The sequence below is a fragment of the Pleurodeles waltl genome, chromosome 7 (genome assembly GCF_031143425.1).
Source record: "Pleurodeles waltl isolate 20211129_DDA chromosome 7, aPleWal1.hap1.20221129, whole genome shotgun sequence".
Taxonomy (NCBI): Eukaryota; Metazoa; Chordata; class Amphibia; order Caudata; family Salamandridae; genus Pleurodeles; species Pleurodeles waltl.
Genome location: NC_090446.1, coordinates 22,191,853 through 22,217,754, shown reverse-complemented (window position 1 = coordinate 22,217,754; position 25,902 = coordinate 22,191,853). Strand labels below are relative to the sequence as shown.

The window sequence follows — 25,902 nt, the reverse complement described above, 5'->3', positions numbered from 1 at the left end:
ACACAATATCAGGAGAGCCTTTAGAAGGTAGGTTATTTTACCTATTTTGCGGTCAAATTTAGCACACTTATGCACTTAGTTCAGATGGTGAATTTTCTCAGGGAGTATATGCACCAGTTAGTATGAGTCTGCACCAAATACACTGTATCCATTTGAGAGCAGTAGAGGGGAAAAGGGTTGGTGTTAGAGGCTTCTACCTTTTTCTGGGTACCTCCACTGTGGGTGCCACACCACATAGACACCCGCCATGACACTCCATTATGTCATACAAGCCTGCACCGATTCCACATATTACAAGTGGGTAAGACCTGCTGATCTCAGCTTTTGTTCACAGATACAAGGTTACTGAGATACTGGGAGGGCTGCAACAGGCAGCATCAGTTGTTCCTTGTTACCGAATGATCTATTCCTGAACCCTCATGTAAGGGCATTCTGGAGGGCAAGCTGATCCATGAGGTGCCAAACAGAGTTGTGTGACATTGTGCTGGGCACCTGAGCATGCCCCCCTTCCACTTGGCAAGCTGATGTTGTGTTTAGTAGCTTCAGTGGTAATGGTTTGTGCTCAGTGGCATCCACACTGTGCTCTGTAAGTAGAACCTGTGTTGTTGTCGGCACAGGCAGCTGCTATCACAGCCCCAACTGATACACCTGCTGCCATGGAAATGTGCCCAGGTCAGAAACGGTAACAAGGTGGGGGGGATCTCTGGACTATTGCTGAGGTGCCTGTAGCTATCCAACTTTCTGAGGAATTTCCTGAGACTTATGTACACAAAATAATATTGTTATTCCATTTCAAGGTGGCAGTCATGTTGCACCAAGATGCAATGTGGTAGCCATCTTGGAAGTATACAAAATCATTTTCAAAGATTGCTGTCCATCACTATTGGCTTTCCCAGTGCTTGTGACACAATTCTACAAACAGTGGTAAGCCAGTGGTGGCAGCTACAGACGGCAGACAGGAGAGAGAGAGAGGCAGGGAAGTGTAGAGAGTAGAAATAAACACTCAGTAATAGCAGTACTTGGTATCTTAAGAGTTGGAGGGGAGGTTTAGGGTGGTGACAAAGGGAGAGGAAGAGAGTGATCAAAGCAAAATTAACAAGAATGGCTGTCAAGGATTGTCGTGAAAAGTGAAAGAGAGAAAGGAGCGGAGAAGCACTCCCATTGTGTGCCTTATCTGAAATGCTACAGAAATATGCAAAAAGAAAACTGGTTCCCAGATGTTAGCAGTGGAAGGATACACAAACACCAGTTAAGAGCAGGGCGAACCAAAGATACTGACCATGATGGCTTAGTGGGTCGACATAGATAGTGATCTGAAGGTCAGGAGTTTATATGTGAAAAAGCAAACATATCTTTCCATCCTTCTGGGGTGGCAAAATAGATTACCATTACCTGACTGATTGGAACATCTGTTATACACGGGGCATGCAAATGGCAGGAATATAGTAAGATGTGCTTATGTAGAACAAAATAAAATTACTCTTCACTTGGTTCAAGCTAATTTGAAACTATTAACTCATCTGACATCACACCTTTACACACTTGTAAACATCCTATCACACATAGGAATTCTTGAGTGATTATTTGTTTAGGATTAGCACATTGCACTCTTGTTGTGTGGCACTTTGATGCCCAGTGCCACACACCAAAAAAGTTACTCAGATTTTCAGGTGGGGAGTTGAAAATCTTCAGCTTTTGTGTTTGCAGAAAAATAGAGTCCTGTAGAATCAATGCTCTCAGAGGGGGTCAGAGCGCTTTGTTAGATAAGGGTATCAAAGGGCAGTCACACCAAAAATGCCCCCACTCCCCTAGCGGTGTGGGGGAGGGCCCCGAGCTCCAGGGGGGCGCATCAGCACAGTACTCTGGCCTGAGAGCTCCTGTGTGAGTCTGGAGGGTGGGCCCTCTGTGTACTGTGCAAGGGGTCCCCCTCAAGTTTTGTTACTGCAACTGACAAAGGGCTCATACCCTGAAGACAGAAAGTGAGAGTCCAGGCAGAGAACAGTGTGGATCTTCACTCACCCAGCGCTCCCCTTACTGATCAAGCCACCCCAATTTACTGGAAGAGGGGGAGAGAGGAAGAGAGAAAGACACAGAGCACCATCAGTGACCAGTGTCACAAGGGAATGTATGTCGGAACAATACATGCTGGAAAAACACATGCCTGAACAACGAGGTCGGAAGAACGACCGTGTTGTTACCACTAATGCCTTTACCACGAATGCCTTAACAATGATTTTTAAAGGCATTAGTGACAGGCCTGCATTGTTCCAGCATAAGTCCCCCCTGACCCCCCACCCCCACCCCTAAAAATTACAGCAACCGCCCGCCCCCTCCCTAAAACCACGCCATCTCCCCACCCTTGCCCCTAAAACTACCCCAATCCCCCACCTTGTCCCTAAAGTTACCGCGACCCCCACCCTGCCCCTAAAACAATTCCATCCCTGAAACCTAAAGTAACCCAACCCCCACCCTCTAAGCCTAAAACTACCCTGCCCCTAAAACCACCCGAGGCCCCCAACCTGTAACTAAAACCTAAACCCCCCACCTCACCCCTAAAATTACCCGATGGCCCAATCCACCCCTAAAACCTAAAACCACCCCAACCCCCAAGTGATTGTTCCTTATTCTGTAATACAAATGTATATACCTTAGTATAGTCGAGAGTAAGCAATAAACACAGACCAAAGTGTGTATGTGATCTGTGTGCCATAATATAGGAGATGCATAAATAGGGGACCGAACAGAGAGGGAAGGGGGAAGGTAGCAGGAGTAGTCTTCAGTCACCCCAGGAGTGGATCCTATAATCATGCAGATATGTCAAGAAGTAGGGGTCCCTAGGGCTACTAATTCTCAATAATTACCAGCTCCATGGTGATCCCCTCAGGTCTCCCCTTATTACACATCTCTCTCTCGTGCATCACACAGCAAGGGGACCCATATGCCTTGAAATAACTCTGTTGCTTCTAGTACCTTGCACATCAGCCTTTCTGATAATGCGTTTCAGAGTAGTTCAGACATTGTGCAAGCGTGGGTGATTTTTTAGATTTTCAATGCCGGAGAATACAAAGTTTTGCTACTTTCAGCAATGTAGATATCCTTCTCCAGAGAGGGGCCAGGACCCCATTTATGGTGGAGAGGTCATGTAATAGTACTAATTGTTCAGATAGTTGAAAAAGTATATAACTTGTCCCAGATCTCTGACCAGTACTAGAATAGCATTAGGCAGTCAAAAAACATGTGACTCAGCTTCGTTACCGGGTGGGATCACAGGAGATGCAAGACTTATCTAGATGTGTGGGGCCCCAACACCAGCTGTGGTAAGCCTTGTAGAAGGTAAATGTAGTGTCTTGCCTCACACAGTTCCTTATCATATGTCTCAAGAAGTAGGAACCATTCTTCTGTATATTTATCTGAAAGAATGGTTTGCCATGTGTCCTGAGCCTCTCGCATAAGGTGATGGAATAAAGTACTGTGATCGTGTTGTAAAGCTCAGCAACCCGTTCTTCCTTGAATCCCCCGTCAATAAATATAATCATACATGTGGGAGATACTTTATGGAAGTGTGGTTCCTCTGAGGATTTGGGAAAGGCTGTGCTTCCATTGTAGGATCAGCCACTTATTGTTCTCATTCAGGTCAAACTCTTCTGTTAGATGCTGAAATTCAACCGTGCCTCTAGTATGTGTCATTTGGCTTATAATTTTAATCGCTTATTCCTCCCAGGTTTTCCAATAAACGAGGCACTGACCAACTTTTACCTTCATGCTATGCCATAATCTAGAATCAGCATATAGATATGGATTACATTTCATATCTCTATGTACAGAGAACCAATTTACCCAGCAAGGTGTTGGTGATGGGAACAAATGGTTCAGGGACAGCAGCATGAATACACCTTGTTCCAAAATAGTTGATCAATGTATTCACTTCTGATGTGGCCCATAGTGCGATTGACGCTATTTCATTAACGATTTGTACTTTGTGAGAGGTATTGCACCACGTAGTATGATCCTGTATGTGGTAAATGGAGCCCTCCTGCAGTTGTTTGTGCCTATAGTTTGGTAGGTCTCTCCCACGATCCGTCGCTGCTCCATAAAAATAGTTTTATGCCATAGTTTATTTTGAATAGGAGGCAGAGAGGACTCAATATGGCTTCCGTACCAAAAACGTGAACCTAGGTGCTATCATCACCTATATAAATTGTACTTCCCCAAAGAATGACAAATAAAGAGGCACCTGCCTTTTAAAATCCATATTTATTTGTAGGATCGGTTGATAATACTGTTCAGTGTCATATCTTTGGAACCTGCATTTATCAGGGTGCTTAGATATTTTAGGTTGTGTCTGATCCATTTAAAATGGTACCCCTCAAGATCAGTTGTGGTGGTTGTCCTAGATACTTGAGGCCAGATTTACAAAGAGTACATGCAAAGCAGCGCAGCAGGTAAAGTTGCTGTGCTGAGTTGTGTGAGTGGGAGAGAGCAGGACTGCATCATATCTACTAAGAAGTTGCATAGTTTTGTTCTCTACCTGTTCTGTTGTAATTTTGGCAACCATTTGCCAATGCAGGCAGCCTTGTGCCGTAGTGCAAGGGTGTCTGTGTGGTGGTAAGCATTGTGCATGAAGGGGTCCTTTACTGTACAAAAATGATGGGCTTGATCAACACCTTGGAGCAGCAGAGTACTCTCTGGGCCAAGGCAAGTATATCCCTGCCTCATTTAGATTCAGGCAGAACTTCAGTATGTAGGCGATGGAGACTACTCTGCCTTCCCTGCCTGCATACACCTCCAGTAGTGTCAGACAGCCCTATCTAGTGTGGACGAATATGTGGCCATTTTCACTGTCTATCACCGCCAGGTTAAGAGGTACAGTGAAAATTGTAGAATGAACCTCATGTCATGGACGAAAACCCCCATGATGAGAGAGTCATTGTTTTTTTGTTTTTTTTAAAACAATGCTGTGTTGACATGCTATTTTGGGAAAAAAATAGAAATTAAAAGTTTGATGTATGGCTCAGTCATGTTAAAGGAAACATCCATCAAAGCATTTACAGGAACTGCAGTGACAGTGGTTCCTTTAACTTGAGATGTGTGCTGGGCCGTTGGGCATCTCTAAATTTGACAGGTGGGTACTGTAGGAAGTTGGCTCTGTATGTACTATTTCAAAGTAAGAAATAGCATGCACAGAGTCCAAGGGTTCCCCTTAGAGGTACGATAGTGGCAAAAAGAGATAATTCTAATGCTCTATTTTGTGGTAGAGTGGTTGAGCAGTAGGCTTATCAGAGAGTAGTGTTAAGCATTTATTGTATACACACAGGCAATAACTGAGGAACACACACTCAAAGACAATTCCAGGCCAATAGGTTTTTGTATAGAAAAATATCTTTTCTTACTTTATTTTAAGAACCACAGGTTCAAGATTTACAAACAATACTTTAAATGAAAGGTATTTCACTTAGGAACTTTAGGAACTTTGAATTAGCAAAATAGCATATACAGTTTTCACACAAATGGCATATAGCTATTTTAAAACTAGACACAGTGCAATTTTCAACAGTTCCTGGGGGAGGTAAGTGTTTGTTAGTTTTGCAGGTAAGTAAACCACCTACAGGGTTCAAAGTTGGGTCCACCGTTGGGGGTTCAGGGCAACCCCAAAGTTACCACACCAGCAGCTCGGGACGGTCAGGTGCAGAGGTCAAAGTGGTGCCCAAAACGCTTAGGCTTCATTGGAGAAGGGGGTGCCCCGGTTCCAGTCTGCCAGCAGGTAAGTACCCGCGTCTTCGGAGGGCAGACCAGGAGGGTTTTGTAGGGCACTGGGGGGGACACAAGTCAGCACAAAAAGTACACCCTCAGCGGCACAGGGGCGGCTGGGTGCAGTGTGCAAACAGGCGTCAGGTTCGCAATGTAATCCAATAGGAGACCAAGGGGTCTCTTCAGCGATGCAGGCAGGCAAGGGGGGGGGGGCTCCTCGGGGTAGCCACCACCTGGGCAAGGGAGAGGGCCACCTGGGGGTCGCTCCTGCACTGGAGGTCGGATCCTTCAGGTCCTGGGGGCTGCAGATGCAGTGTCCTTACCAGGCGTCGGGTCTTTGAAGCAGGCAGTCTCAGTCAGGGGGAGCCTCGGGATTCCCTCTGCAGGCGTCACTGTGGGGGATCGGGGGTCAACTCTGGCTACTCACGGGCTTGCAGTCGCCGGGGAGTCCTCCCTGTAGTGTTTGTTCTCCACAAGTCGAGCCGGGGGTGTCGGGTGCAGAGTGCAAAGTCTCACGCTTCCGGCGGGAAACGTGTGTTGTTTCAAAGTTGCTTCTTTGTTGCAAAGTTGCAGTCTTTGTGGAGCAGAGCCGCTGTACTTGGGAGTTCTTGGTCCTTCTAGATGCAGGGTAGTCCTCTGAGGCTTCAGAGGTCGCTGGACCCTGTGGAACGCGTCGCTGGAGCAGTTTCTTTAGAAGTGGGGAGACAGGCCGGTAGAGCTGGGGCCAAAGCAGTTGGTGTCTCCATCTTCTCTGCAGGTTTTTCAGCTCAGCAGTCCTTCCTCGTCTTAGGTTGCAGGAATCTATCTTGCTGTGTTCTGGGAGCCCTTAAATACTCGATTTAGGGGTGTGTTTAGGTCTGGGGGTTAGTAGCCAATGGCTACCAGCCCTGAGGGTGGCTACACCCTCTTTGTGCCTCCTTCCTGAGGGGAGGGGGGCACATTCCTATCCCTATTGGGGGAATCCTCCATCTGCAAGATGGAGGATTTCTAAAAGTCAGAGTCACCTCAGCTCAGGACACCTTAGGGGCTGTCCTGACTGGCCAGTGACTCCTCCTTGCTTTTCTCATTATCTCCTCTGGCCTTGCCACCAAAAGTGGGGCCGTGGCCGGAGGGGGCGGGCGACTCCACTAGCTGGAGTGCCCTCGGGTGCTGTAACAAAGGGGGTGAGCCTTTGAGGCTCACCGCCAGGTGTTACAGTTCCTGCAGGGAGAGGTGAGAAGCACCTCCACCCAGTACAGGCTTTTTTACCAGCCACAGAGTGACAAAGGCACTCTCCCCATGTGGCCAGCAACATGTCTGGTGTGTGGCAGGCTGCTAAAACTAGTCAGCCCACACTGGTAGTTGGTCAAGGTTTCAGGGGGCACCTCTAAGGTTCCCTCTGGGGTGTATGTTACAATAAAATGTACACTGGCATCAGTGTGCATTTATTGTGCTGAGTAGTTTGATACCAAACTTCACAGGTTTCAGTGTAGCCATTATGGTGCTGGGGAGTTCGTGCATGACAGACTCCCACACCATATACTCTTATGGCTACCCTGCACTTACAATGTCTAAGGTTTTGCTTAGACACTGTAGGGGCATAGTGCTCATGCACTTATGCCCTCACCTATGGTATAGTGCACCCTGCCTTAGGGCTGTAAGGCCTGCTAGAGGGGTGACTGATCTATACCTATAGGCAGTGTGAGGTTGGCATGGCACCCTGAGGGGAGTGCCATGTCGACTTAGTCTTTTTATCCCCAATAGCACACACAAGCTGACAAGCAGTGTGTCTGTGCTGAGTGAGGGGTCCCCAGGGTGGCATAAGACATGCTGCAGCCCTTAGAGACCTTCCCTGGCATCAGGGCCCTTGGTACCAGAGGTACCAGTTACAAGGGACTTACCTGGATGCCAGGGTGTGCCAATTGTGGAAACAAAAGTACAGGTTAGGGAAAGAACACTGGTGCTGGGGCATGATTAGCAGGCCTCAGCACACTTTCAAATCATAACTTGGCATCAGCAAAGGCAAAAAGTCAGGGGGTAACCATGCCAAGGAGGCATTTCCTTACAGGCACTCCCTCAGGGTTACAGAGTACTTTACTCTATTGAGCTGACAGAAGAATTTCCCATCTGATAAAGTCAAAATCAGACCCTATGTTTCAATGAATTTTCCTCTTTTGATGTGTGCTGCGCACAGATGCCAAGACGAAAGTACAAGAAGAAATTAAAACATTTCTCCTCATTCTGCCTGCCTGAGGGAAATGCAGGATTTGGGCGCAAATCCCTGTCTACAAATTTGTAGCCCGCTTGACACAAAGTAACAGAAACACGACTTAAAGTCTCTGTAAATCTGTGCCCGGGAGCGTTTCTTATTTCATCCAGTTAAGTTTATACCTGGAAAAGATAGAAAATTTCTGTAAGCTGCGTGTGTGCAGAGAGGTAGCATTCTGGCTCCGCCATTGTGATTAAAATGTCATTCGGGGAAAAAAACACCTTGACTGTACCTGTCTTCATGTCTATCCCTTTAAATCACAACTTACAATTTCTGCTTAAATAAAAAAGAGGCCACAGCACCTCGATGAGGTGGATAAATACCTGCTGGTGTTTAGAAAAAGGTGCCAGTGCTGAGAACCGGCAAACACCAGCACAAATTAAGCACTCACTGCAGCTAGTGGGTCTAGAGAAATAGTAACGGCAACAGGGCACAGCAGTCTCATGTCCCATAAAATTGGAAATAGGTCTGACTGAAACCCATCCCATGTCAGTCACATATGTTGTTAGATTATTATATAACCACTTAATTTCTTTGATAAAATTCTCTACAAGCCTAAACCTCTCAAGAACTCTAAATAGGTATCCCACAGCACCCAATCAAGGGGTTTCTCCACAACAAGGAAAAGGGCCACCTGTTGCTTCAGTTAGCCTCTAGATGGCCATAAGAGGTATACTGGAGGACATTTGCACTGTCGTGAAGATCCGTCCTTCACAAACACCACTACTGATTCGGGAATCATGGATTGAATTATCAAGTACAGCCTAGTTGCTAGGATCTTTGCAAAAATCTTCATATCTGTATTTAAGAGGAATATTGGTGTATTGTAAGTACTAACTGGAGGGCCTATGTCAGGTTTAAGGATCATCCTTATTATCCCAAATTTAATAGACCTCATTCCAAAAACTGCTCTCCCTATGTGATATGTTCTTGGACAGCGAGGATATTAGCTCATCTATTTCTTGTTCCATAATTTTTTCCTCCAACAATTCTCTGCCTTCATCCATTAATTTTGTGTTCGTGTATTGGGCAAAAAAGGTTTCTTCCAGTAAGTACTCAATTTGTGAAAAAATAATTGCCTACGACCTCCCCAGGAGGCCACTGCATCTTGCACCACATATTGTCACTGTCAGTGTTGCCAGTGGCTGTACCTACACAACTCCTAACCATCACATTGCCACAAGTTTGACGATTGATACTATTCCAGCCCCACAGCTATAAGAATGGCTTGGGTGGCAGGTATTAGCTGTCTATCGAAATAGTAAACAACTATTGTTCTTCTCAGCATTAAATTACGAAGAACAGCACCACCATGTGGAAGCTGTCAAGTGCCTGTGTTGGCAATTAAGGCCCATATTTATACTTTTTGACGCTAAACTGCGCTAACGCAGTTTAGCGTCAAAAAGTTTTGCGCCGTCTAACGCCATTCTGAAGCGCCATGCGGGCGCCGTATTTATGGAATGGCGTTAGACGGCGCAATCAGACCGGCGCTGCCTGGTTTGCGTGGGAAAAAACCACGTAGACCAGACAGCGCCGGCGTAGGGGGAAAATGGCGCATGGGCGTCTTAAAATGGGGCAAGTCAGGTTACGTCGAAAAAATCGTCTTAACCCGACTTGCGCCATTTATTTTCGACGCCCATCCCCCATCAACATGACTCCTATCATTGTAAAGATAGGAGTCATGCCCCCTTGCCCAATGGCCATGCCCAGGGGACTTCTGTCCCCTGGGCATGGTCATTGGGCATAGTGGCATGTAGGGGGGCACAAATCAGGCCCCCCTATGCCACCAAAAAAATATATAAAAAAAAAAAAATTATACTTACCTGAACTTACCTGAATGTCCCTGGGGTGGGTCCCTCCATCCTTGGGGGTCCTCCTGGGGTGGGCAAGGGTGGCAGGGGGGGTCCCTGGGGGCATGGGAGGGCACCTGTGGGCTCATTTTGAGCCCACAGGCCCCTTAACGCCTGCCCTGAGCAGGCGTTAAAAAGTGGCGCAAATGCGCCGTTTTTAGCCACGCCAACTCCCGGGCGTGTCTTTTGCCCGGGAGTATAAATACCACGTAAAGGCCTGGGAGTCATTTTTTAGACGGGAACGCCTCCCTTGCATATCATTAACGCAAGGAAGGGGTTCACGCTAAAAAATGACGCACATTCCGGGAACTTTGGCGCTATTCGCCTCTAACGCCATAGTATAAATATGGCGTTAGTTGGCGTTAGTTTTGCGTCGAAATTGCGTCAAAAAAAACGACGCAATTTCGGCGCAAACGGAGTATAAATATGGCCCTAAGTGCCGGTGCCGAACACCGGAAACCACCGGCTCTTATTAAGCACTGCTTCCAGTAATGTCATCTCTGCTTTCCCTGAACCTTATAGCCACCTTAAGTAGCTTTCAAATGTCTCCACTATATGTCTTGCCTGTGTGTAACAATAGCCTTCCACTATACCATTAGAGTCTGCTAACCTGTGGGATGCCCTGTGTTTTATTTGGGTGACCAGTTAATGCCTGGCCTCCCCCCCCTTTCAACATATCTGTGCCAGGTTTTATATAATGTGTATTCCCTTTTTCTGTACAGAGGGCATTCAAGACAATTCTTTTTTTTGCCGGGGCCTTCAACTATTCTGTGGTTGGGGGTGTTTCTTATATCTGCATATAAGGTCTCCACTGGGGCTTTCTAGATGGCGGAGCAAACCTTGAACTCATATCTATGAGTCCACTCAAAACCACTGTGTGTGGCTTTGAATGGCCTCATAGATATGAAGAAATCAAGACAGCGCTAATCGCTGTGGTCTTACTCTGTGCAAGGATGGCATTCCATGGGCATTTTGGTGGGTGTTCTCATGCACCACCCATGGATTTTGATTCATCCCCAGGTTTACAAGACCTTGTACACTTGGGGATGGGCCAAAACCTTACACCTCTCCAGGGGAGGTGTAATGAGGAGGAATATCTTTTTTCACATAGTTCTATGTGTGCTGCCGAATGCAGCACACATAGAAAGAGGAAACGCCTCCCAGGATTGTTTTTGTGCAGGAAGGTGCTCCTTTCTAGACAAAAACAATCCTGCCTAAAGCGCCGTCGCTCTTGCACCATGGTGCAAGGGTGCCTGTGTTGTCACTAGGCTGCAAAATGGCACTAGCACAGTGGGAAAGAACAGGAATGAGCCATATGCAATAGATGTAATGCATTCCTGCCCTTTCTCTTTGATGCGGCGTAGCACAGCAAGGTGACTTGCTGCGCTGCCCTGCTTCAAAAGCCCACAAATATCAGCCACCGTTCCCTCATTATTATATTACAGGAATCAATGTGGCATTGCAATTTCTATTTTTCCTTCTGGAGTTTGTATTTCGCTGCATTCATGCACCACAACATTTTTGGTGGTGGTATCGAGAACAAGACGTATTGGCTTGTGGACCCATATCTACCTTCCAGGATATCACACTCCGGTATTACAGACAGTATATTTCCTGCTACTAGGAAGTCATTGATCCTAGGGTTAGAACCACGTACATATGAAAGGAAACAGCTTCTTTGTTTGCTCAGGGCATGATTCCTAAAGTTACTTCATTCTTTTGAGTAAGTTTACACTTTTGAATAAGTTAACTCATTTTCGGTATTCACAAACTCTGATTGCAAGTTACTTAAAAAGAAACAAAAACACAACAGCAGTAGGAACAGCACTTGTATTGCAACACCCTCCCATTGAAAATAGTGGAGGTGAGGACTTAAAAACCCATAGGAAATTATGTTAAATTAAATTAAATTATTTTAAATATTTATAAATGAAAATAAATATTAACTAATATTAAAAAAAGTAATACATTAAAACATATTCATTATTTAAGTTTAAAACATGTTAGTAATCTATTTTTGATTAGAAAAATAATATATCAAATATATTAAAATAATTCAATTAATTGCAATTCCTTCTATATATAACTTGTAATTAATTATTTATTTTACTTCTGGTAGGAATCTATTTTTAATTTAAATTTGTGAAAAATAATTTTAATTTGATTCAATATGTTTTCATGAATTAAAGTTTCAATTGAAATGTAATGTATTAGTGCTGTAACATTTTTTTGTTCTACATTTAAAGTAAGTATATAATTAAACAAATGTTTAGTCATATTCACCATAAACATATATATACTATTAATTGTCTACTTAAATAAACATTTTGATTTTTTCCTGTACTTTACCAAGCGGAGATCTCCACCCTGTCTGTGCAGTACCACTGTGGTACATTATAGGAAAAATTAAAATATTGTATTTAACTCTGCACTTTTCCCTAAGTGGCACACAGTCAGTGCACCACCCTGATAACTTCTTTGACAGTGCTCTCAAGCTATAATACTACACAGGCACAATGGCAAAGGGTTCCCTCATTTGTATGGCATCATGCTCCCATGAGGAATGTCCTCTAGTGAGCCCACTGGTTCATATACTAAACTGGTCCTGCATAAGTCTACACCCCCTTCTGTGATATCTAAGTGCCTTGCAGATGCAAACCACAGGCGCACACGAGCACAGTGCCTCTGAGGAACTTCACATAATTTGTATAATGTGGCTTCAAACGAGCAGCATTTCTGAATGCCAACATGCTTTTGCATTTTCAGATCTCTCAAGGTGTCCGGCCTGCAGTCGTCTTTCCCTGGCCCTGGGAATCATGGTGCTGTTCCTGTTACTGACTGTAGTTGTCCAGTCTGTCCTGAGTAAGTACTCTTGTGTGGTGTGCCAAAGGTACCATAATCCTTTATGAAATTCTGCACTTAATCAGCTTTGTCCGAGGTCCAGATGTCAGCATGACGGGGGAGGTAGAAAGACATCCCCTGTTACAATACACACACCGCCCATTCATCTGCAGCCGGAGTCAAGGCGCAAGGGGACCTGGTGTTTGTGTGCTCACCATGAACACCCATTCTCTAACTCTAAGCTTTTCAGATGCACAATAATAAAATATGGGTTAAGGTACCCCCATCTGGGAAGAGTCGAGATATGGCAAGTCACGAAAGAAAAGCAATGCCCTATCTGTAAGTGTCCTGGCCTAGCCACTTCCCCTTGTGCTCACCAATGGCTGATAATCAGAGCAGGCAGAACAGACACTGCTCTCTCAGCCTGGGACCAGGAAGTTTCTTCATGCTTGCCTTTGACGTTTCACTTATTCTTGCACTCCCAAAGAGTATTTGTTTTTGCCAGGTTGCCCAGGTTGCTATGCTTCCAAATCTCTGCGCGGAACATATTAATCATGTATAGTCCATACTGTAAGAAGAGATGCCTCTATCTATATTTGTTAGTGCAAGTTGTGTGTGAATGTTTAAATGGGACACAACTGAGAGCTGTGGAGTTCAGTCCAGAGACAGAGTGGTCGCCAGTGGGCCATAAAATGGTTCAGAGAACATGTTCATCCAATCCTTGACATCTCAGTAAAATGTGTAAAGCAATGTCCTGGTGTGCCATTGTAATTATGATTCTATGTGTGAGTGTGTGAAGGAGGTGCACAGCTGTCAAACTATTGACAGGATGAAAGTTAAAGAAACTGAGGTGCTTATAGGTGAGTGGGTGTGATGTGTGTTAGTGGGGGTGTAACATGAAGGAGAGTACGGAAAGAACATACTGGGGAGAAAAAAAATGCAGGTGGAGTGTTTCAGAAAACCTAGAGACTGCTGGAGAAAGTGTTGTGAAGAGGAAAGCAGGAGTGACTGACACAGTGCAAATACATTACTCCTTGCTTGCTTAATATGTTTTACATATATAGCCAATGGAAAAAACTAAGGTTAAAGTAACATTATAGTTAGGTGAATTTCTCAGTGACAATGTTAATAGTTTGAACTAAATAAGAACACAGATGTTCACCAGTTATACTTAGCAGCTCTAACTAGAACTTGCGCTCTGCTTATGACCTCACATATAACATGACATGTTCTATGTCATTTATGCCATCACTAATGATATCTGAAACTACATCATTGGTCATATCACTGATGACATCACTGATCACATCTCAAATGACATCATTGATAACATCACTGATGGTTATGCTGTTGACATCATTCAAACTTCATTTTCCTGCAACAGCTGTATATATTACTGTAGCATTAGAGCTCTGACAGTAAGTACAAAATAGCCCAATGAGAAGACCAGGCATCATTTCTACCAACACAGAAACAACTCCCTTAGGAGTTGAGAGCAAGCATTCTTTACAACCTTAACCCTATTCCAAACACTTTACACCAAGCATAGTTCATAATCTAAATCAACCAAGGATATATGGCCAACCCTCACTGCACAAATGTTTGTGATTGGGCGTAGCTAGTAGCCTCTGATAAACACAATCTCCAGTAAGACTCTTTCCCATAGTAGCAAGTGTGCATACTACAGTGTATTCAAAGATCACCTACTCGTTTCCATTTCTATCTATCCATCTATCTATACAATTATATATATATATATATATATATATATATATATAAATATTTTCATGGCTAGTTGAAGGCCACGGGCCAAACGCATCGCCACAACACAAGAATGAGTTTTTTTCATACCAAAAGTAAATAAAGATGTAAACGAACCTGAATGTGCGCCATCATCTGTGATCTCCATGTGGCTTGTGAAGTGGTACTGCGCCGTGTAGGAGAGATTTTGGTGATTATAATAAAATTGTAGTCAACCCCCATAACCATTCAACCCGCTCCACTCACGGCCAAAGGCCGTGCACAGCAGGGGTTGGCCGCAGGTCCTAGCCTGCAGCCAGGCCCTGCAACCAACCCCCATAACCACCCAATCCGCATGGCTGAAGGGTCTGTCTCTCTGGGTGTGAGAATATGTGTGAGAGGGTGTCTCTGGGTGTGAAAGTGTGTGCGTGAGGGTCTAAGTGGTTCCATGAGTGGATGTGTGATGGTCGGTGTGGGTCTGTGAGTGGGTGTGTCAGTGTCTGAGTGGGTCTGTGAGTGAGTGTATCAATGTCTGAGTGGATCTCTGAGACGGTGTGCGAGGGTCTGAGTGGGTCTGTGGGAGTGTTCGTCAGTATCTTACTGGGCCTACTGTATGAGTTGGTGTGTCATTGTCTGAGGGGTCTGTGAGTGGGTGTGTGAGTGTCTGAGTGCATCTATGAGTGGGTGCGTGAGGGTCTGAGTGGGTTTGTGAGTGGGTGCATGAATGTCTAAGTGGGTCTGTGAGTGGGTGCATGAGTGGGTCTGAAAGTGGGTGTATAACTCTGAGTGGGTCTGTGAGGGGGTGCATGAGTTTCTGAGTCCCTTTATGAGTGAATGATTTAGTGCATGAATGAACCTGTGAATGATTCTTTTTTAAATGTTTTCACTGATATTCACAAATTTGAAGTGATATTACACGGGGGTGCCCTGGGCGTTGTTACGTATTTGTGAATATCTAGTGGCATGATTGTTTTTTTTTTAAGGACATAATTTCACCCTTAGAGATCCCTATATCATAGGATACCTCCACCCTAAACCATTATGCCACTATTCATTTTTCAGTCCTGGGGACCGTGACTCGTTACCTAAAATGGAAGCTGCAACTTTCTGGTCAGGTTGTGGTCAGCCAATCACAGCATTCCATGTTGGTGCACGCATTCATGAATACGCCATGATCGCTGTGAAAACAATGTGATGGATCCGCAGCCCTAGATATACAAATGTATTTTTCCTTTAATATCTTGAAAACTACTGAGCGAATATACACCAAATAAAAGAAAAAGTGGAATCTGCGCACCAAAGTCTACCTTTCTGCCAAAAATGGTGTAATTCCATCCAGCAGTTCAGGCTGTCGTCGCGTTCAAAACTCCTATCGGAATTAACATGGGAAACACACAATTTCTATGCCCCTTTATTCTTGGCCCGCCACATTTGTGGGGGGATGGGTTGAAAAAGTGAACTACTGGTGTTTTACTGTCGCTAAAACCGAAATTGCAACTTACTGTCTACTATAACCCAGGGAACAATAGTAAAAGAGCCCATTGGTATACTGTGACTAAGCAATAAAAAAAAATTCTCTGGATATTTTCTCTCATTTTGCCAATATTTCTGTCCACTCAGAATTAGGTGCTAGGAGATGTGAGGGTGGGACACTGCCACAATTTGCATGCACTTGCAGTTCAGTGATCTGCAGTCTGGAACAACTTTTGCTTTTTACCTATTTTTAAAACACATGTAGTGTGGCTCTGCTCTCAAGTTTGTGGTCAGAATGCTTCATGGATGTGGCTGCTCAATGTTTCACTGTTATAACCATTTGAGCTTTTTGTACAATTAGATTTGCAAATGCCCAAAACAGGCTTCTGTTGATAGTATAATTGAGTTTATTGTTTATAAGTATCCTAGAGCTTTACCAAAGTATTCCTTGTGAACACAAAAAAAGATTTTGTACATGATCCTTCCATCCAGCAGAAGACAATGTAGAAGCATAGGAGCTGGTGTGATATATTCCTGTGTTTTCTAAAAGAAAAACATGATACAACAACTCTCACCTATATCCAATGGCAGGTGGGGATAGTGTAGGGAGTGATTGGGGGGAGGGTGAAGACAACAACTCTGAACAATGTTTGAACATTCCAGGGTTGCCATCTCCAGTGCTTTCTTTTAGTCTACCCATAGGTCTTTGCAGAGGAGTAGGGAGATTTTCTGCAGTAAGGGAATCCGTAATTTTAAAAAATTCTGCATTGAACATGACGCCCAAGCAACATATCTTTGCATGTGCTACTGCTTCCATATTGGAAAGTTACTAGACATATGAAGAGTTAGATTCTGTCCCATTCAGCCTCAGGATCTTAGTTTTCATTCCATTCAAATGAAGGAACATCATTTCTATCCAATGGCAAAAGTATTATGAACAGGAACTGAAATTCTGATTTTCTGCCTTAGAATTGCAGGTTTACCTGATACTGCTGAAGAACACGTGCGAGCAGATGCACTTAGAGATTTAAGAACAAACAGTATATGGAGGACCCTACATCATGGCACATAATGAGGATTTCATCGGCTCAATGCAAAATAGTTAGATGAAGTCTGAAAAGAAAGATATGGTCCATTGCAGGGTGAACACTGTACTCCATCCCAATCTCTCACTATTTTCTGTAGGATGATGTGGTCCATGGCATCATAGGCCTCTATATGGTCGAGGAGTATGAGCTTTCATCCATCATCCAAGAACACTAGGATTTAATCTCAGATGTGAAGCAGGGCAGTTGTGATGCTCTTGGCTGGCTCAACCGGAGGCAGAAGCTCCTGCATCATTGATTTAGTTTTAGGTTTAAATCTGCCTTCTGACCTCTCACATCATTATTTTGAGAATGAAGGGCAAATTGGAAATCCGTGGATATTATTTTGATAAAAGAGGCATGTTTCAGTGTGCTAATTAATGTTTCCTTGAGAAATTAATCTATTATTTATCATGAACATGACATCCATCTCAAATAAAAAAAGGATTGCCTCATTCACGCAGCTAGTCCAGGATCTGCATGCTTACAAGGCAATTTTATTTTTTTGGATGAAATCTAAAGATTATCTTTAATTACTAATTTAAAGGGGTCAAGAGTATATCGAGTATGGCATAGGTGCAGAGATGGGTTGGAAAGGTAAAGGTTCTGAGTTTTTATCCAGTTCAACCTGCAGTTTTGTATTTTTAGGCTTAAAAACAACAAATCATTCATGTTAGCAGGTCTCACATGGTATGACTTCAAAGATGTAAATAGTAGTATTCTCCTGAGAGATGGTGACAATACCACTTGTTTGGTTCGAGGCATTCCTAATAGTTTTAGCAATTAAGGCTTTTTCAGCTCTTTAGAGCTTTCTGGAAGATCCTCCTATGCCTCTTCCCCTTTTATCGTCTGCCATTTATTTTTAGTTACAGGGCTATATCACCTAAAATCCCTTGGAGCTCAATAGGTCTGTGTGCCCACTTTCTGCACGCTTGGGGCACTTTGGTGTTACAGAAGGTGCTGTAGATGCTTGGGTTGCCCCCTTCTTTAATATACTTGCAGCACTGGTGAGATCCTAAAGGCATGTTCCCTTATTTGCATGGGGGGTGTTCCTATACCTGCTCCATATCATGGACATGAGCGCAGAGGCAAAGAGAACATCAGGACAAAGAGGTGATGCAGAGTCACGAGGCCCCTGAGGACCACCCTTGAAAGGGAGGCGAGGGTGTCTTAAGGGAACCCAAAATGTCTCACCATAGGTGGATGCAGTCACCATCTGCCTAGCCAGGGAATCTCTGTCCCTTTTTGAAAAGCAAGCTTGTTGTGGTCCTCACTGTGTAAGATAAAACTGCTGCTTCAAAGAGCCTCTCTACCTTTTAATAATGTACAGGCTGGTTGGCATATATGAGGTCATGGCTGCCCTGGTGGTAGTGCCTTATTTGTAATAGGGCACACTGTCACTCTGTGCACTGAAGCAGTGCACCCAGACAAAAATGAGTCCAATGCAGCCTTTCTGTGATGGGGCCCCTACTGCACAGCGTTCAGTAGATTATTTTCACCTATCCAGTCCCTATTGTTATGATTCTTTATGTGCTTGATGGCTGTTTGCGTTATTCTGTTCTGAGCTGGACCAGCTTGCCAATTGTAAATGTGATGTGTGATTTTCCAGCATGGTTTGGTTATTAGGGGCATTCTGAGCTCTGCCTCTTCTTGTACTACAAATGGCATCAAACAGCAGTAATGTTTTTGCTATGTCTCACTTCATCGTGTAGCTTGGCACAAAAGCAGTCAGGCGTAATTCAGAGGCACTTTGTAAAATATTTATGCAGCACACAAATAGTGTAAAAGAAAAAAACAACACAAGAAAAAACAGAAACCAATTTAAAAATAGGGCAATTTTTGAGAAATACATTGACAACAGATTAAATTCAGTCAGTAGAGCCAAAGTTATGAATTTTAATATTTTTGTGTGAAAATAGCGCCTAAAAAACCAAAGTGGCCACCACAGATGTCTTGTGAGACTGGGGCAAAGTCAAAAGTAAATGGTGACCATGATGGTGTGCGGGTGGGCACCCGACGTGGATTGAGACAGGTCTCAGATTACCTTTGGATTTCAAAAGACAACCCTGGAGAAGGGTAGTGTTCAGTTGGGCAAGGCAGCAGGTTGTGTCCGAGAAGGATTCTTTGTCACCCAGGAGCAATGGATGAAGTCTTGGTGTCACAATCGAGCCCAGTGAAGATTTTTACCTTCTGACTTAGACAACATTCTGAAGTGGAAAACCTCCAGTGGGATGAAGCTGTGAGCCGCAGCTGAAGAGGGCTCCACAAGGCATGAATGCCGTCGCTCAAGGGTCTCGCTGAAAAAGATTTGCTGCTGCAGAGAAGAAAATAGTGGGCGCTACAGCAAAGTCAGGCTGACCGGCGATGCACCTTGGGCAGATTGACTTGCAGGTAGAATCCAGTTTTAGGGTTATGAAGGAGCAGTATCTTTAACACCACTTCCAGGGGTCCAAGACTTGTGGGTCAAGATGCAGGGTTCATGTCGCTACAGCCTGGTATGTCCCTTTATCTCACACAGGCAAGCCAACAAGCCATTGAAGTCACTCTGCTAGTCCTGGGCTCAAGCAGCAAGCTGTGTCCCAAGCAGCAGAATAGTCCCCGGAGAAGCAAGGTAGGCCTCAAGCAGCAGGCCAGTCCTCTAAACGGATCAATTTTTTGGATCTATGGATTCAATCCACTGAAGGGTATATCTCTGTGAGTTTATATAAAAAACCTACCGACAGAAACACCTTACTTCATTTTTCAAGCAATCACCCTCGGTCTCTTAAGGAGAATCTACCTTATGGCCAATTTCTCCGGATTCGCCGAAATTGTACCACTAAAGAAGATTACTTCCAAAATGCAGAAGCTCTGACATCTAGATTGATGAATAGGGGCTACCCGAAGAAAATTGTTAAGGGGGCATGCAAATGTGCATGGTACACTCCACGTGAACATCTGTTAGTCCCAAAGTTAAAAAATAGGGCGTGCCTTTTGACGTGCCTTTTGACATATAACCCAAAAGCGAATCGCGTCAGAGCCATTATTGAAAAAAACTGGAAGTTACTTCTTCCCTTAGAGTTAGATAAACCTCTCTTTGCTTTTAAAAGAGGCCGTAACATCTATGATGCCTTAGTACATGCTCCGTTTAGATCCAATACCAAAAAGAAAGCTGATCTGAGAAGTATGCTAGCCCTTCCCCCTATCATCAGCCATTTCCAATGTATGAATTGTCTAGCCTGCCAGTATACAGAGAAGAGTAGACAGTTGGAGTTGAACGGTAAAATACACCACCAGCGTTTGTTTTTCAAATTGCAATACACGCAATGTGATATATTGTATCACATGTCCGTGTTCACTTACCTATATTGGTTAGACGACACAACCCGCGAAAACACGTATTCTTCAACACATGTCCAGGATCAGATGTGGGGTACGTGGTGCCCCTTTGGTTGATCACTACATTGAACAGGACCATCGGCCAGAAGACATCAGATGGTCTATTCTATATGTAGTTGACAAAATAAAAACAGTCAGTACGCTAGCTTCCGCTCTGGACAGAATGGAAGCTCGCCTGATAGAAAGATTTGGGACGGCCAGGCGGGGGCTAAATGATTTGTCTGAAATGTGGGCCTTAATTAAATTGTAATTGTTTCTACAGTGGCTCTTTCTATATTCCTTCTGTTATTTAAAATAGGTTGTTTGGAATCAGACCCAGTGATGTATACAATGTTTGTTTAATTTTATTAGGTATGTTGATTGTCGTGGTTTCCCACTGTATAGGGGATAACTATGAATGTTCTTAAAAAATATACTTTATTGGGATAGAGACCAATGACATTGGCTCTATTAATAATTGTTGTAGATGTTCCCTTTATGATTCTGCATTTATTATAAGCTCTTGAATTATGTATTGTTTGTGTAGTTTTTTTAGCAATTTTTTATTTATTGGTGTCTGTATTATATTTGTAATTAGTCTTCAAACTGCTAATAACATGATAATAGGTATTGTTTTTTAAATGCCCTTTATGAGTTTTATTACAATCTAAGCATGCTAAGTAGTGTGTCTTTCATTAATGTTTCAGTTATGTCTTTTGCATACTTCAAAATGGCCCCCAAAGTTTTGCTGTAGGAGGATACATATGCTAAGTCACCTCTTTCATGTCTAATGAGGACGCGTAGCTAAGGTGACGGCCCGACTTGCTGTTTATTTAAACGTGCATCGATTCAGCGCGCCATGCGGCGAAGCTTCTATCTTTGAAGAAAGACGGCTGTCTGCGTCTGGTTGGAAAGGTAGACGCCTTGTGTTCTTGTGCGCCCGTGGTTTGTAGCGCGTTTGTACCGCTTTTGCTATTTTTTAAGCTTTTTACATTAAGCTTCTGTTGTCTATGTCCTAAACAGCAGCAGTTTGGTTGCGCTCATCCTTGAATCACTGCTTGTGCAGCCTATGAATTTACCGAGCTAAGGTTAGTCTTCCTTGCACAACGGCCACTACCTGTATTGGAGACTGCTTGCCACTGGATGGTTAATCAGCCTATGTTTTATGTAATATGGTGCCCAATGGAATTTTTTTGTTAATTTTTTTGTTTGTTTTGGTTTGTGTAAGATTTGTATATTATTAGATTTTGTGCATTAGTTTTTTAGGTATATAGGCGATCTGTTGGCTCTATGATTGAATTGATTTAATTGTAATAAAGAAATTACGTCTCAGTGAAAAATTGAGGTTTTCGCTTAGATATTTGGTATATATTTATCCCTGTTGGATATTTTGATTTCTGTAGTCCTCTGGTAGCAGCAGGGTAATCATCTGGTAGCAGCAGGGTAGTTCTCTTGAAAACAAGGCAAGTCTCAAGCTGCTGGACAGTTCTCTGGTGGTCAAGACAGTCCTTCTGATGTCTTCTATAGGTCTAGATTTGTACTCAAGTGGTGCTTTGAGGGTCCAATATGTAGAACTGGTGCCAGCCTGTGAAGTGGTGGAACGCCCTGACCTGCCCCACATCTGATTCTGGAAGGTTCCTTACCTCCCCTGCTAAGCCTTCAAGAATTCTGTTGTGGCAAAAAAAAACTAACAGGGCAGGAAACTTCTCATCCCCTGGCCATTCTGGTTGGATTACCCATCCTGCTAAAACCTAGTCCCCCTTTGTCTCAATGTCTGGGACGAATACACAAAGTCCAACTGCCAAGCTATTTACAGTCATGTGATCCAGGACATTGGCAGCAGGCACTAAATGGTTAGGACAAGAAATTAATGATTTTCTAAAAGTGTGTTTTCAGACCTGTGACTTAAAGTTTCACTTTACTATATAAAGGATTTTAAATTACAATTAATTTCTGCCCAAACATGGCATCCCTGTCTTCTCCCAATAAAAAGTCAATTATTAAATGTAATAAGGCAATCCAATGCCATATAATAGGAAGGCTAGGCCTTGTAGTAGTGAAAAACATTTAGGAGTCTTACTTTTTCAATACAAAGCACCCTACCCTTTGGGTTGTTTAGGGCCTACCACAGGGGTGACATATATGTATTACAAAGGAAGGTTTACTCCTGGCAAAAGGATTTTTGGCTAGGCAGAATTAGAAGTTTAAAACTAATTTACAGGCTGCAGTGGCAGGCCTGAGACTTGTTTACAAGGCTACTTTAGTGTGTTGCACAATGATTGCTGCAAGCCAACTAGCAGCATTTAATGTACAGGCCTGAGTACATGCAGTACCTTATACCAGAGACTTACAAGTAAATTAAATGTGCAACTCAGGTGTAGGCCAATTTTATGATGGGAGTCAACACATGCACTTTATCACTGATTATGGGTGGTAAAGTGCACAAAGTCCTAAAAGTCAACAAAAAACGATTCATCAAAGGAAGGGACTGAAGGCCGAAGCTTGGGGTAAAGCTTCAGAGAGGGCCAAGTCCAACATCAGCCCTGCTAACAAAGTCCAATCTTTTGTCCTTTCTACTTGGCTGCCTGTTGTGTACCATGTGAGGATTTGGGTGTATTATATGATATGATTGTGGGGCCTCATTGTGAAATACATCCACCCTGGGCAGCTGTGGCTTCAAGCAGCAAGGCTTAACAAAGGAACTTAGTGTAAAGCATTTAACAGCACCAAACAACTGAATAAGAAAGTGACACAGCAAGAAAGAAACATGACAATAATTCATACAAATAGAGCATATTTATATACATTTGTAGAGTCCTTGATCATAAAAATCCACCAGAGGGTTCCGGAGATATACATTTTTAAAACTTTAATAACAGTATTTTTTTTTACTTAACCTCAAACAAGCATTGGTCAGTGAAAAGTTTGTAAACTTTTGAAAAGTTTGAAAGAGTGTGTTCCACATCTCTGACCCGAGTTGGGCGACCAATTTTGACAGGGCAGAGGTGTAGGAAGACAGTAAGGATACTTTGGACAGTTACCTGGCCACCTGATCCTTTTCCAGCTTGGTTCCAGCCTTTAGAAAACGACTGCCATAGAAATCATTGGTCCTGATACTAGAGATGCAGGATGAAAAGATGCTCAATGATGCTCCTGATACCGTGCAGTCGATGGGGGTAAATGCCGGGTGATCCTTTAGTCCATGGGTGAGGTGGGACAACTTTGGCCACTGAACTTGGTGGGGGCTAGTTTCCCTCTTGGGTGATGAATTATAGAATAGACAACACCTAGGAGTCCACCCACAGGTGCAACTTTTGGCTAACTCGGTTACGTCTCTTGAAGTGCCCAGTAGCGGGTAGGGGTAAAACTTCTGCGGTGCCTACCAACAATGGTTTGGGCTTTTCCAGCTTTAATGGCTCTGGTGCCGTTCCAGGGGACTTTGCTGACTGACCCTTGGAGTTACTACTTCGATCTGGTGCTGGGACTCAACTGTTCTCTGAGCCAGGATCCATGGACATGATCTAAACTTAGCTAGCCCAACGTGCAGTAGGTGCAGTCTTTCCAATGCAGCCTCTGTTTGTGTGCATTCAAAGCTAACAGAATGGTTCTCCTTTGGACATTTCACCAAATCCATGGTGTGCTGATGTTTAGGGTGCCAGTGGTGCCCATTTCATCCCAGTAAAGTGCCCTGATCGGAAAACGCTACCACTAGCCAATGGGCTGTAAGCCCCCTCCTCTTTGGTGACAAAGTTCTGGTAATGTGTGGCATTTGTCAATCACAGAGTGCAATAGTCTTGCCACTCTGAATATTTCAGACCCTTCCTTTGACTGTGAGGAGATTGGTACCTTGGTAGCCCGCCCCAGAGGCGTGACTACCCGAGGGCTACCTGCTCATGGAAAAAACGGCTTGTGAATGGGTTTCCTTTCTCTGTCCCTGTCTCCAACTTGTCTTTATGAATAAAAGGCAGCCTGCTCGGGATTGTTATCACCATATGCCCTTCAAATGCTACTTTCCATTTGAAGCTCGCCTTTTGGGCCAACACCTCAAGTAATCTTCCTGGGAGAGTGGGTAACACCTCATACTGCGGCAACCTGCCTTTGTGCCTAAGCCTGGGAGTCACTCACATGTTGCCCCAGGCAGACAGAAAGCTGTCTGTGTGCCAGACTCTTTGTGAGGCCACTGGACTAGCTGAGTCATACAGTGGCAACTTTATAAAAAGTTCCTTAACTTTAAAAGTAACATAAATCTCAACTTTACCATCAAGTCATATCTAATGCCCTATTTAATTAGATACCTTACAGTACCCAGTTAGGCATTCCCAGTTAGAAGTTAGACGGGCCGGGATGCCAGTCGGTAACCCTGTGTTGGTAAATGGGCCTACTAACTGAAAGTGATGAACACGTAATTTTAACACCTGACCTAGGCAGGAGTTAAGAATGACACTAAGAATGGCACAGTGAAATGTGTAAATTTCACTACACCATTTTTATGGGCGTCCTTGCATGGGGACACCCCCTTGCATACATTTTGCCTGGTGCAGGCATAATGTGGCGCAAGGGGTTACAAAGTGGGGCAATGCATGCAGTGTGCCACTTTGTAAATATGGCGAAGGAGAATGGCCTTCTTAACACTAAATTAGCATAACAAATGACCCTAGTGTGGCACTAAGAGGCTCTAGGACCTTGTAAATCTGGCCCTATATGTCTTGCTTATTATTATACATCTCCTTGCCATGGGGTTTGATAAGCCTTCTTTAGAAGAGATATATATAATTATTGAACCTAGGGATTTTTCATTAATGACAATAGCAAATTTGAACTTTCAGTGTGACACTGCCTTTCCAGTCTGCAGTGGCAGGCTGGGAGCCATGTTTTGACTTTGTCACACACACAGTGGCGCGACCAGTGCTTGCTGCAGCCTTGTGTGGACACTCTGCCTTACATGCCCTAGGAACCTGGGTCCCATATACTAGGTTCTTAAAAGTAAGTCAGTACTTGGCAACTGGGGACATTGAATTAAAAAAGCGGGGGAAACCTGCAAGAAGCCTGTTTCCTTACTCAGCAGTTTCATCTCTTGCTGGACTTTGCTGTCTAATAGAACTTTAGCGAAGCTGAAATTGCCTCTGTGGCCTGCACAGTCTACACTGAACACAGGAACGCCAGACGGTGGCTTCTACGGGCTCATGCATGCAGATCTACTGTCAGGGAATGTCCCAGATCATGAGATTATTGTTCTGACTGGTCTAGATGTAAAGTGAATGGTAGGTGCAAAGGTAAAATTAAGTCTATAGATGGGTATAAACTTGTAAAGGAGGTAGTGGTAGATATAGAGGGTGTGTAGAAGCATATGTAGTTGTAGGTGTAGCAGTAGGCAGAGGTATTCCAGTAGAGTGCATTGTAGATGTAGAAATAGCAGTAAGTGTAGAGGGAAAGGTAGATGGAGATTTAGAGGTAGGTGTAGGGATAGAGGAAAACACAGAGGCAGAAGTGAGTGTAATAGCAGATCCAGAGAAAGAGATAGACATAGAGGGAGAGGTACAGGTGGATGTAGATTTAGTCT

The 25,902-nt window shown here is 43.8% G+C and overlaps 1 protein-coding gene across 1 annotated transcript in view; it reads left to right on the top strand.

Annotated features, from left to right (window-relative positions):
* Positions 1-25,902, top strand: part of LOC138303576 (killer cell lectin-like receptor subfamily F member 1) — a 67,188-nt gene that overhangs the window by 20,681 nt on the left and 20,605 nt on the right. The window contains exon 2 of the mRNA XM_069242841.1: positions 12,613-12,708. Within this exon, the coding sequence (XP_069098942.1) occupies positions 12,613-12,708 (96 nt within the window). The remainder of the gene's footprint in view (positions 1-12,612; positions 12,709-25,902) is intronic.